Consider the following 14,592-nt stretch of genomic DNA (forward strand, 5'->3'; position numbering starts at 1 on the left):
GTTAAAACCGCACAAAAATTTCTCTTGACTTCGATTGATCACGATATATTAACTATACGGAAATACGCAAAACTCTGTAGTTTCCTGTGAAACTACATTACTCTGGCCAGTCATTACCAATTGAAGAATCCCCTGATGTTCTCTCGTGCGAGAGGGGAAACGGAGAGTGCATCGCCTTTGAAGAGCGGCCAACCATTTTTGCCTGGTCTCGAGAGCGTGCAGGGCTCTCGGGAATTTCGATACAATGCGAAAGTCGCAGAGGATGTGGGACGGCTTGAAGCCGGAGAACAGAGCGGTAGCGGTAGTCGAGGGCGGGTAGAGGAGGGACAGGGGAACGGCAGGAAAGGGTTGCACGAAGCCGTAGAGAAGAGGTAAAACTACACGGCCTCACCGAGGCTGAGTCAGCCGAAGTCGACTTTAACACTGGCGCTTGTTACAGCCGGAGATACGGGGGACGAGCAAGGATAAGAGGGGGGGACACAGGGGGGGGGAGGGACATAGGAGGAGGTAGGAACGGAAGAGAGAGCGGGTCTCCGCAATCCTTCTCTCTATCCGTCGCGACTAAAACTCTAAGTCTCTATCTATCTGTTTCCTCGCACTGCAACGACATCTTCCTCTCCCTCTCGCCCCGTCGACGAACCTCCCCCGTCGCCGATGTAAGCCAGTTTCGCCCCGAGGATTCGCGTCCTAAGCCGGGGCTCGTTAAGAGCCTGGCAGATTTGATCCTTTGTATCGTTCCTGCAACCCGCTCTAGGGCCATCCGGTCCCACTCACTCGCGGACCCTCATTCGGTCTTACGGATAACAGCAAATAACGAAAACAATTATTAAGGATTTCCTCCACGCGGTCGTTATCCAAGCGCGAAGAAAGTATCGCGAGAGAGGAAAAAGAGAGACAGAAGGGTGGTGGCGGGGGGGGGGGGTGGAGGAGGAAAGGAAACAAATGTATGTCCTCTTACCGCGCTGGATTAAGTTCGAGGACGGTTATGGATCGCGTGAGTGCAGGAGGAGGATGATATCATAAAAAGGCGGATTAATCGCGGCGAACGCTTCAACCACCGTTTCTTGCGTGAAACTCTCCTTGCCACCATGTAATAGCACGGCGCTACGATAGCTGCGATTAATTTCTTTTTGTCGCGACCAGCATCGTGTGGCCTCCAAAGCGTCTGGAGGAGCCGTCCGACACGGACGGTTCCTACGTATAGCACCGGCAAGATTTTCCTCAAGGGCTCGGTATAGCCTGGGCTCTTTCGTTCTTTTTCCGGCGAAGTATGACCCGCAATTAATTTTCCATCCGTGGCGTTTTGATAAAACACCAACAGGTATTACCACCCAACAGATTTTACAGTAATTGTTTTGTTAAATTAACCAGAACTGTATGATAATTACAGAGCAATAATTATATTATAATAATATTATATTATATTCATGTAATAATGACCTGTTATAAACACATGCATATGGATTTAATACTTTTTTTATTTTATTTCATTTTTTGTTCTTGTGCATTTCCGTTTATGTGACCGACATTATCAGGTGTAACTACAGTCCTTTCCAATTACCCATTATCACGTAATTATATATATATAAACGCCTCTCGTTCTCTTTAATGGAAAGTCGAAATCCACCTTCGTCTCTCTTCGCCACCTTCATCAGCGTGGAGCGACGCCGATTTCACCGGACCCCGCTGTCGTAACGAGTCTATCAATAACGATCCAAATAACTCGCGGCGATAATAGAGGGTGAGAGAAGATCGGGCTGACGGCACGGCACGATAAACGTCAGTCCCGGGCCACTTGAGCGATGTCGACACTCGCGTGGCTTCCCACACGCTAGCGTGAAAGCGACGGACAGCCGCTGACGGTATTTAAAGTGCCTCACATCGACAAGTGTAGCACGGGCGCGCGCCGCCACCGCCGCGCCGCACCGACCGGCTGCTTTCTGCCGGGGGTTTCCTTCGATTATCGACGAGGAAACTTCACACGGCCTCCCTGTTTCCGTTTTCTCACGGCGCGGTATACTACTCGCCCTCGATCGCGGGGTTCACGTGCGCGACGTTTGCCGTGACACAGAAAGTAAAAAGTAAAAAGGAAAGTACTGTATTAAATGATGAACTATATAAGGAGGATTTAATTTAAAAAAAAAAAAAGAACCGATGGGACCGCGCGCTCCCAAGCATATCGTCATTTCGTAATTTTCATTATGATTTTCGTAGTTAGCGATTTCTTCGAAATGTGATTTTCTAAGGATTATATATGTCACCGTCAAAACCCATAATCGTTAAAATTTGATTTCATTACAACTAGTTACAACTAGTTTTAAATTTAGCTAAAACGACAGGTCTATAAATGTACTGTTTCATATGGGTGTTCGACTTTCCACGTATAGCGAGGTTCAACCTTTCCTCCCCGTTTACAGGGCGAAACGAGATCTATAATTGTATTGTCCACATAGTTTTCGATTTTATGTCTAATCAACTATTCTAGTTTTAACTAGTGAATTCGGATTTTAATGGAATACAGGTTTTGACGGTAACGTATACATATATAGTGCTGAGTTCACCAACTTTAAATGCGGCAAAAATCAATGAGATAAAACTGCAGAACAGCATCAAAGTGCGATAAAGTTGGCGTATCTAGTATCGCCAGTAAACCATAGTAAACCAAATCGCGAAACCATAAAATGATGCCGGCAACGGCAATAGAACACGTATGTGAAGCAGATTATTGCTGACGCACGATCAGCAAAAAGCGCTCGCGGTGTAGTTATCGCGGAGCTCACGTTACGTCGCGCAGTAGAAAGGCATATATTAAAGACCGGTTGTGGGCTCTTCTAGTCAATTTATATGGCGGTTAAGCTCATCACGGCGAACCAATTACAATGTAGTAGTCGCATTCAGAAAACGCACGAGGATCGCTCCGCCGGTAGTTAAATGCACCAGGATGAGCTCGGAGCTATATATTGAGCATTCACGGAGCACTCTCTTTCCTCGTAACTTGCTGGATCGGATTAATTAAAATCGATTATATCCCGCATATACATGGACGAATAATTACATCTGCATGCGCAGCTGAAACGCGGATGTGATGAAAAAAATGATTAGATTTTCTTAAGTCTTCTCCTCGTTCCTTTTATTGAATTTTAATAGAGTCGCTCAAATATGGAAGCCAAATTATATTATTCAATAGGTTATAATTAACGCAAATCATAAAGTGAGCTGAGAGCAAGTGTTACAGAAACGAGTATCTCAATAATCGAATGCATTCCAATTACTAACTCGCGTCGAGTTCATTAAATTTTCACTCCCGACTCCTAAATAGACGGTTATTTTCGCCGTGACGGATTACGCGAGAGTGAATGCTGGCATTAAAAATTAAAAAGGCGGCCGTCTTTATTTATCGTGTCGGCCACATTAAAAGGACATACCGGCATGTACAGAGCCGAAAGACAAAGCCGGTGTATCGGTAATTGGCTTAGCCGCAACACGATCGATGAGTCGTACCGTCGTCGTACAGAACAGCCAATAGAAGTTGAACCCAATTTGGCGGACCCCGGTAACTTTCCCTCGCACCACCACGACGGCATGGCGTTTCGGCAAATCCTCGTTTCGCTCGCGGAAACTTATTCCGCCGTCTAATTCCGACTAATTGCGAATTAATGGCATCCGCCGCCGCTGTCTCGAAAGTAAAATATTACGCCGATAGCCGTGATTTGCTTTCGCCGTTTAGCTAACTGCCTGTCAATTTTCTCAGAGACGATCCTTATCCCTTCTCCCTCGGGGGCAACCTGCAGGTCGCCGAGACACCGCATCCGCACGAATCCAATCCCGTGCGCGCGTCGACTCCAATTTGTAAAATGAGAAAATTTATCTTCATATACTTAAGGGACATTCGAGCTGGTATTCGAATTACGTTTGTTTCGAAGTAGAACGAAGCGCGACTTCCGGATGACATCCGGACGTATATGTCGGTATATTCTCGTTTCGAAACTTCACGGCGTACCGGTAGTATAGGTACTGCAGCACGCAATTTCGCGAAAACGTATTTTGTGTATTTGTGCCGTGACTGTCCCGCCCGCCGTTCGCCGATTTATCGATATCGTACCAAGCGCGGCGGCAGCCGACGTCTCGCTTTAAATTGCCATAAAGCGACAATCAATTACGGTTACGTATCTCCGACGCTCTCGCGACTGTCGGATTGCTCCGTTTTGGCATAATCGCCGGCGGTCGACGTTATTTATCGATAGATCGTATTTTACGGCTCAATAACTGCGCCCTCGCGCCACGCCGCGAATTTGCATGCGTATCGGATCGCTTGTCATGGGCATATCAGCTCGCGATAACGGAGCGGCGTATTTGAAGGGTTCCGCGATTTTCGCGCGACGCCTCTCGCGATATTTATAATCTGCTCGTCGAATCGATCTTTCTCCCCCTCCCCCTCTCTCCCTCCTCTCTATCTCTCTTTATCTCTCTACGTTTCTCAGTAATTATTATTTCACGCGGGTCACGCGCATCTCACTCGCCGGATGGATTCTGTAAAATAATCACGATAATTGAGCCAAATTATGCATGTCGGTATTATTTGCCGGTGTATTAGGTCACAGTCGGTCGATAACGCGCAAATACATTTTTAATCGCATTTCGTCGATCGCACAAACTACTTCCTGATAATTCTATATTAATGTGTGGAATGAAGTCACGCACATAAATGTTTCAGCTACTTCGCAACGAGAAAATTGTACTGTTCCAATCGACAATAATCGGCGAATTCGTCAATACTGCGGATTTCAAACGATATATACATTATCGTCGCAAGTATGCCACTTTTTTATTTAATTACCGCCGTGTCATCGATACAATTATCATTTAATAATAATCTCCAACAACGCAACTGTATTGACGTCCATTTGGAAAACGAGGTCAATTACAGGATTGACCTTTTCGTAGGAAATCTCATTTTTACCGAGCTGTAATTATTTCTACGACTTATAGCTTTTGTAACAGCGCGAACGTTTTGTAAAGTGCTTGTCGCTTTACTTTCCTCTCGGCGCATGTGTAATCCATTAGCTGCGAAGACACTAAAAAAAACGCGTGGTTCTTTTAGAGGATCTAAAAAAAAAGGAGTTGAAGCAGAAGCAACGTCGTCGGTACGAAACTACCATCTGCCACTTTCGAGGGAAGTCGCAAAGAAACGCTCCCGGCGTATTTGCATCGCCATTTCTCGCGAAGCGGCCACGAAAAAGAGTCGTGCGCCGCTCGATCGAGATTATCCGCTTTCAATCTACGTAATAACACATTCGACACTTGAACTTTATCGACGCCCATCGCCATCGGTAGATCGAAGTCAAGATTAAATAAAACGAAAATCAGAAAATGTGTTCTTATTTTTAAAAATCATTGAATTAAAGACTGCGAATTGATTTAATTAACTACTTCAACTAATAATGTCATCCACAAAAAACCTCATTTATAATAAACAGTTTCAATCAAATAACAGTATTTCTGAAATCGAAAGAATATATATATATATATATATATATACTTTTGATTGAATTTGATTGAAACAGTTTATTATAAATAAGGTTTTTTGCGGATGACATTATTTATTAGTAGTTAATTAAATTATATATACATATATATAATAGGATCTTATTGTTAAAGGTCAACAAATATATATGCTCCTGGCAAGATCAGAAGTTCATTGATTAATTAGCCAGAAAGTTAGCGAGTTATTATAGTTTCGTGTTGTCCGAAGGGAAGCGACGAGTAATCGAATATATCTTTTACAATCGATTACTTCTTGAATTCTGTTACCTGTCTGCTACCTGTATTCAAGTAGAATTCGGTAGGACGCAGATAGAAGGAGAACAAAAGGATCTCGTTAAACGATTCTCCGGCGCACATGGCGGTAGTCCGAGGGATAATAATTCCGGTGGTCCCAATAGAGCGCTCGTTCACGCCCCGCGTATGGGAATTTTGACAGTATCGCGCCGCCGATCGGCATCAGGATCTAACTTACCGGGAAAGTAGCTCTCTTTCGTTCAACGAACCGATGCGTTATAAGTGCCGATCTATATCCACGGAGACGAAGGCACGATCTATCATCCGCGAGCGCGCCAGCTTCAGCCCGGCTCCTCTCTCCTTCCCTCATCCTTTCTGACCTGCCTATTGCTCGCTCATATTGTTTCTCGCGTGATTGCCTCTCGACGTTGGTCCAGCTGGGCGATGCGATACAATCTTCGATACGACTTCCCCAAGCTTCATCTCGCGAGCGTACATGCATCGCGGGCGCGATCGATAATGTCAATTGAAACATTGAAGCGAAATGACGGACTAATTTTTTTTTTTTTTTTCAGGAAAAGCGGAAAGAAATGATCTCTACACACATTGAATTTCTCAACTTCGACATTCACTCTCCCAAGTTCTCAGAGAAACGTCAAATTATGCACACTTAACCCTTCAATTGTCCACTGACTAACGGTCTACAATGACTATAACGTCGCTATAGATATCGTAGATGCTATACCGTTCTATACGTAGAATAATAGGAGATATTATTTCCGATTAAGCGCAATCGTTACACATCACGATGATCATCTGTCATTAAAGTTCCAAATAAAGCGCAATATTATCTTGAAGTGTACCTATACAATATTGATCCACATGGCTGAGCAATGAAGAAGACACGATTGAATGATTTTAAATAATTACACGTGTGTTATCTTATGGAAAAGTATAGTGGCCATACCCCTCTCTCTTTCTAAAGAATCTTAATGGCGGCTGGCGGGAAGGCGTGTCCTGCATATGGTCACTGTAGCGTGTCACGAAATGTGTGTGGTTACCTCACATTCGACTATACTAAGTAGCCTGTTTAACTAAATCAGCGTCAGAATGCGTCAGAAGACTTTTTCTGACAGTCAGTAGAAAAAGGGGGGAACGAATTGAATAATACTGCGGTGGCCAAAGTGATTCCGCAGCTATACCGTATATACCGGTGAGCGACATGTTGGGGGGGGGACTTGGCAATGTTACGCCAACAAAAGAAGAGAGACGAACTCCGGGACGGTGTTCCGGAATTCCTTCCGGGCACACGGCGTGCGAGATGATCCCCAAGAGTTCGTTTCGAAAGTGCCGTAACACCTAGGCAGCCCGGGTTCTGACCCGGTAAGCACCCGGCGCGAACGCGAGGATGGGAATCAAGTTGGCCGGAGGCTCATCGTCGGGACGACGATCCTCAGCCGCCGCAATTTCGCGCATTCGCTCTGCCACGGATTTCCATCGCGACTCCATGACGTCGGGGCAGGAAGGACGGGCGGCCAGAGGGAGGGGGGGGGGTGAATGGGGCAGAAGGGTTTAAACAGTGCCGCGACAGCACTCGCGAGCGCGCCGGACGTATACACACATACACACACACGCGCGTGCGCGCGCGCGACGGCACACGCACACGTATACGTACATCCCACGTATACGCGTATATACACGTGACTGCATTTACGCTGAATCCTATTTGCCTCGGCTAAAATCGCATCGGAGGGAATCCCGTGGCAGGAGTGCCTTGGGAATAGCCTCCGCGCGCGCAGTCATTCCACCCCGCTGCGCTTCTCTCCCCTTTGCCCGCTACCTCTCCCCCCCTCCTTCCTCCCTCTCGCCGACTCGCGTATATCCAGGGCCTCCGCCGCCCCCGTGGCTCTCCGCAATGGTGCATCGCCACCGCGCCGCCGTATATGCAGATGCATCGTTAGCATTTTTACGCAAGGACGTCGCGCCGGCGGGCTTTTATCATTTCCTCGTTTTTCCTGCGTCGCGCAACCCCCCTGTCGCGCCGGCAAAAGGTGATTTAACCCTTCGCGCCCCGGCAGCTATCTGCGGGGAGCGGATAATAATGTCTCTGCGTGCCAGAAATATCTGAAGACCAATTTTACCAGCCGCCGCGCGGCGTCGACCGTATAGAGAGGGAGTTGATCAGGCGGCATGCTAAATATGTGTCATTTCTATTATACTCTCATTTAATAATCATGAAAGGGAGAGAGTTACGGGCGGTTAAGTATAGTTATTGCACAGCTGTGCATCGAGAAAGGCACAGCTGAGGAAAGTTTGTTGGTTTGAGACACTGTGATCTATATAAAAAAGAGTTGGTTAAGTTCCCGGCTTTTTGCGATCTAGAAAGTTACGGCCAGCCGGAATTTGTTCGTGTACTAACTGTGAACTAGAACAAAGGGATACCTAACTAGAGTTCATTATTATAGTTAAGATCCAGTAAAAAGCGACTGTCCAGCGGCGCACACGGCGCTATATAGATATGATCTACAAAAGCGGCGTATAACTATATACAGTCATTGACCAGGCACGTGAGGCGGGGGCGCGTCTGGCATGTGCGTGAAGGAGACATGTGTCCGGCTGTTTGCAGATTACATTATAAAAGATTACGTACACTTATACCCAGTAGAATGCGAAGTTTTCCCCAGTTACTTTAACGAGATACCACACGCTTTACACGACAATACGGGATATTAAAAAGTCTCATCTCGGTATACCGGGTAAATCAGACGATAGAGCTCGAGCGATAGCTCGGCGTTGGTGTTGTCGCGGAGGACGCGGAAGAATCCCCTCCCCGCATTAATCCTCTCGCTCGTCGCCGCTATCGGCCGCGTTATTAAAATGCAAAGCGATGAAAGCCGCGGAGTGCGACGATACAAATCGACGATACAAAGGACCGCCACGGGTAGCGCGGTCGGGGAGGGGGCTGTGGAGGAGGGGAGGAGGGTACGTGCCGCGAGGGAAAACCGCGGCGAGATATTTTAATAAAGCTGTCCGCGATTATTGCGCGCCACCCGCCGCTGCCGTTCCGACATGCCGCGAAACAATACGCGAGGAACCTAACGAATTAAACACCTCGCAATTGGACGCAATTATTTGGTCCCTCGTTGAAAATGCAATCTGCCGGCGCATTACGGGGGATTATGCGAACGAACGGGCGGGGCGGGGCGGGCGAGCGGGCGAGCGCGCACTTGCCGTATAGTCGAGCGCCGAATGCGCAATTTGCGCTTTATTTCGCGTATACGCTCGCACGTACGCGTATACGGATAATCCCGCGAGTCTTCTATGATGTAGCGATATCTCCCTACTGTTGCGCCGACTTTATTAATTCATCCAGTTATTTGCTGTATCCTCCTGTCCCTCTCTCTCCCTCCCTCCCTCCCACCCTCTTTCTCCTCCTTCATCCGTTATTCCAGTTATGCGCACGAATTTCACGAGTAGCACACTGCGACTAGCGGTATTACGGGTTGTATCATTTATTCAGCAAACAGTCAGCGCTGGACGCACGTCTGGCTACGGCGAGATTTACCATGCAAAACAATCGAGTGAAGTTGAATAAACGCTAACATCTCCCCCTCACGAAAGATTTTCGATCTCGATATTCTCTCGCGATTGCGTGGATTCGCATGCGGGATCGCCGCCGATCACTCGCAACTTCTCATTATGCTTCGCTTTTATCGCTGAGCCGCGAATGTCATTCGTGTCCTGTCAGGAGGGAATATATTTGAGCACCATCGCGACAGAGAGCGACCGACCGCGGAAATTTCTCAGCAAACTGCGATTGGGATCCGCGTTTCGCGCATGTAATTCACATGGCATGCGCAATCAGAGTGATTTTGCTCGTTACATGCCAGCCGCCCGACGTGGACAAATGCTCGGGCGATCTCGGGCGCGGGCATGCATACCTATCGGATTGCAGCGCGGGCGCTGCGTTGCGTCATTCTGCGATGTGCGTACGTGTACATATACATCGCCCCCGCAAATGGCGGAATTAAAGTCGCGTATCGACCGGAGGGACGGCTGCGAGACGAGTAAGAAATCGAGCGGAGTAGCAGTCGTCCGGCTGGTCCGGACGCCCGCGGCTGGTCTGGTTCTAAGATTACGATCATAACGAAAAAGCTTCTCGCTCTCATTGGATGCCAGTCTCTCTCTCTCTCTTTCTTTCTCTCTTTCTCTCCTCCTCTCGCTCTCTCCGCAACTGCCTCTCCCGCGCCCTCTGCCTCCTCGTCCATCGTCTCTCTATCGGCTCTCCTCTCTTTCACAGCGTATGAGAACGTTCCGGCGACGCGGCTGCATCGTATAGGGCATTGCGCGGCGCGCGGCATGCATTATGGAACGAGCGGGCAACGATTCTGCCGGAAAAATTGCGGACACGCGAGACGGACGCGATCTGCAGCCCGACTATCTCCTTTCCATCTACCCGTCCACGTGGAGCAGTGTTTCCCAATTTGTTATATGGCGACTGAATTCGTCGGAATACGTCATACGGCACGTAATTGCGTCGACTTCAAGGGACGACGACGGAATATTTTTTCTCTTTTCTAATACACCGTTTCCGCTTGCGAGCATCGCATAGACTTTCATCAGCCCACATATATATATCCATGCTCAATCCATATATATTACGTACCCGCAAAGAAACGACATTAAAATGCCAAGCTTTAAATTTCGATAACTGACCGCGTACTAAATTTATGCTAACGACATTGTTTTTACATTTTATTTCATTTCTGTTAATAATTACGCATATCTGAATTTAGATTGCAATATCTTTTCTCTTGTCAGATTCAGTCGTATTAATAAAAAGTTTTCATAAAAAGGAAAAGATATTAGAGTATTTATATGCAAGCTACAAGAAGCAGCCGGAACAAATAATATCAAAAATTAAATAAATAAAATCGCGATACGACTGTGGATTAATTTTTCCATTCTTTTATTTTATTCGACGTTCCGGAGGAACACCATTTGGGAAACACTGACATAAAGATACCTACGTAGATACCGATCTATGCGTTACCCACCTAACCACTCTCAGTCGACCCTCGCGATACTCGTCGTAGAAGATTGCTTTCCTATATCCCGTCCTCCCCGGTTACGACTGCTTTCCATTTTGTAAGAAACGTCGGGAGGTCTCTATAATGTAAACGTGATGTGCCCAACGCTACCAATCACGATCGCATAAATATAAGCAGTCTATTTGTTGCAAAAGCGAATCCGCGTTTTAAAATGAAGACGAATGAGGAAGCTTTTTTTTAAAAATTTAAACATCGTGAATGTACATAGAATATTGTAATAATTAAGTTTACGTTTCAAGTTATAATTAAGTTAACTTCATAATAAATTGTTTCGTTAATCAAATATCTTTAATAGCAATCGATAAAATAGTAATTAAAACGAAATAAAAACTTCCATGTCACTAATGATGTACAATTTAAATAATTATCGCAAGAAGATACGATTATCTATTGGATTATATTATTCATCTCATTTATTTAGCAATGAATCATATCAATGTATAATTATTACCAAAATTGTAGCAAGAGCAGAAGCCCATTGCGTTTCTTTTATATCTTCGCTTGAATAGCTTTATCACAATATTCTTTTGACTCCATAAAAATCTATCTGGTGTATAACGCGTTATAATCCCGCTGAGAAATTTAATAACGCCACGGCATTACACGCTCCCCACCGAAATAAAAATGGACGAAGGGAGCATTTGCGGTGTTCCTTTGACGCCTAACATGCAACGAAAAGCCGAGCGCAAAGTAGCCGCTGATAAATCTATGCGGAAGGGGGATAACTCGGGAATAATGGCGAAGCGAAATGAATGTTTCGCGGCGTGGCCGGTAAAAATACGGTAAAAAAGCTTGTGCGACGCGACGAGCGAGCGGCGCGCTCTCTCCTTTCTCAGTTGATTCAGTCCGCGCTCGCTGCACGAAAGAGATACGACGAGGAGTGAGAACAGAAAAAAGGAAGATGAAGAAGAAATGACGCACCTATCCCCACGGCCGTATAGTAAAGAACCGGGCCAGGGACTGTCAACGGCTGCGTAACGCTGATGAAAGGGTGGATAGCGTGTAATCCCCGTCGCGTCCGGTCTATGAAGAGGGCCCGCGTTCCCAAATGCGCGACTAACGACGTTTTAAATTTAAAGGAAAAAAAAAGAAGAAGAAGAAGAAGCAGAAGCGGTCGAAAATAACGTCGCGGCTTGGCCACGAGATTCTCTCGTGGTCGTTCATGTGGAAATCGCGCGAACTAGATTACGCCTGGGCCCGTGTAAGCTTTTCTCTCTTTGGCATGCCCACGGAACGCGTCGGCGTCCCTTTGAATGACGCCTTGTTATTCAAAGAACCATCACCGCCGGCACTCACGTCGCACATGCACACGATATTAACTCCGAACTATTACGGCGGCGTAGGATCCAACCGCAGTGCGGACAGCTCATGATATATCCGGGAGAAGTTTGCGGACCTCTCTCTCTCTCCCTCGGCCTCGCTAGCGCGGAATTAAATGGCGAAGTCGAAGCTACGTGATCGTCAGCGTTTCTTTTATTGAGTTCAGCGAAGATGATAGACCACGTTATCTACATCGATCTGATCTCGAGGGGGAGATGATCGTAATTAAAAAAAATGATAGCTATTAACTTCCTTACTTGTAACGTTGGGTTTTCTCGTTCATCAAAAAACCACAATTTGTTCACGTGATTCTATAATGGTTAAAGATTGAATGTACTCTGTTTGGAATTTGCATATATATTAAAAACATATTCATTTTTAGAGAGAGAGAGAGAGAGAGAGAGAGAAAAGAGGAGGAAGGGAAGGAGGGAGAGATCGTATCAAATATCTGTAATAGTCTGATTAGTTGATGCAAACCGCGGCCACATTTATTTTATAGTCGCGCAGATTCTCTCGGTCGCGACGAAGATGAACGGCATCAAGGATGATGGGCAAGCGTTACGCGGGAATCGCATTTTCGCGGAAAAATTACGTAAGGCAATCGCCTCCGCGGGCGAGTCCTCGATGTACCGAGTGTCGTGCAAAATGAGGAGAACGCGTAATGACAGGCTGCCGGCTTTAGTGGGCATGATTGATAACTATCCGATGCGCCGATCGAAACGGGAGAGCCATTACTTATCTCCCGAATGACTACCATTAAGCGCGTTCCATCGTCGATGTTGGCGTGCCAGGGCGGACTTTACAATATTCAAAGAGGGAACTCCACTCGATCAGTAGCACGGAAATAATTATTCTGGATTACTCTCGGGCCTCCCCCTCAACCCCTCCCGGCACTTTGCGTACACAATCGGGACGTCGCGCGTGGTTGATTTAAATATCAGCGAGCTTTAATGCGAACGCTTTACGGGATAACTATTTCCATTTGTAGCTCTTTGTATGTCCGAAACGATAGGGAATCAATAGGAATATACTAACGTTTTTTTTTTTCTATTAAAGTGATAAATTGTGATAATTCACATCAGTGGTTAACATGGTCATCTTGTTAAGAATGTATTTAATAACAAAAAATGAAATCCTTTAAAAATTGAAATTGATTAATTTTCACAAGTGTAAATTTATGAACAAAATCATATTCTTTACGTATTTCGAATAATCTTTAATTCAATAGAAATTTAATTTTCGTTATTTTATTAAACCAATATATTCAATGTTGAAATTTCAAAAGCTTCGAAAAGTAATAGTTTTTATTACAATTTTTCGTCGGAGATATTATAGATTGCTATCTTTTCAGACACACTTGATCAACTTTTTTTCAAGTCATAATTATATTCGTTCGTAATTATGACGCGCGAGTGCCACATACTTTAACGCAACCAGGCGAGATGGCCGAAGGAGATTTGCTGGCGAACCGCAAGGAATCAGATATTACCTGATACTGGATAAAAAGACACTCACCTGAAGGTGGACCTGGCCGTTGTTATCGACCCATCCGATGACCATGTCAGCCCCGGCGCGGCCGTCGTCCTTCGTGAAACCGAGCCCGACGTAGCCGAGGGTCTTCACCTGGATCTCGAATGTAACGTCCTTCTCATCGGGCGTCCAGAGCACCAAGAAATTGTTGTCCAGGACGGCGCTGTGCTTCCATTCGACGGAGACGACGCCGCCGATGAGCAAAAGGAGGAACGAGCCGACCGCAGTCTTCATCTTTCCGCGCGGTGCTGCTCAAAACATCTGAAACAGGAGCGACGCATACCTGAGGCGACTGTCTTATTTACGGAGGTAATTTATGCTACTTAGAGATGTAATCCGCTTAATGGATACGAGAACGGGGAGGAGAGGAGAAATAACGTTTATTCACATAATGTATTCCGCGTATTACGAGGTAAGATACTCCTAGAGTTTCGCGAAATTTCATCCGAAATTAAACGATTGCAAATGACGTTGCATCATTAACCAATGACACAATTAAATCTGAAATCGTGAAAACGTGATTTACCGTTCGATAAAAAGATTTACTTTACCCGTTTAAAGCTTTTCCGTTTATGAAAAATCTAATAAATTATACCTTACTGCGGAATATAATTTTGCACCATTAAACGTTCGTCGGAAATGACGCGGTAATACAATAAAATGTTAAATGTAGGGAAAACAATGTATATACGCGGTACGGTGCAGTTGGTTGCATTTTCAAAGACAACAAAATCGTTGAACTTTCAAATGGGAGTAATATTGATGCTCTCGGTATTTTTCTTCGATATCACGATAGTCGTGTGTGTCACCGTCGTTGCCCATTACTTACGCAACCGACGGTTTCGAAGATATC

The 14,592-nt window shown here is 45.8% G+C and overlaps 1 protein-coding gene across 3 annotated transcripts in view; it reads right to left on the reverse strand.

The window, feature by feature from the left end:
- The window catches only part of LOC105452157 (MOXD1 homolog 2), a 266,861-nt gene that overhangs the window by 84,141 nt on the left and 168,128 nt on the right, over positions 1–14,592 (reverse strand). For all 3 annotated transcript variants that reach the window (XM_011693043.1, XM_011693042.1, XM_011693044.1), the window contains one exon: positions 13,725–14,000. In XM_011693043.1, coding sequence (XP_011691345.1) covers positions 13,725–13,973 — 249 coding nt within the window. In that variant the 5' untranslated portion in view covers positions 13,974–14,000. The remainder of the gene's footprint in view (positions 1–13,724; positions 14,001–14,592) is intronic.

This window comes from Wasmannia auropunctata, unplaced genomic scaffold (genome assembly GCF_000956235.1).
Source record: "Wasmannia auropunctata unplaced genomic scaffold, wasmannia.A_1.0 LD336037.1, whole genome shotgun sequence".
Classification (NCBI taxonomy): Eukaryota; Metazoa; Arthropoda; class Insecta; order Hymenoptera; family Formicidae; genus Wasmannia; species Wasmannia auropunctata.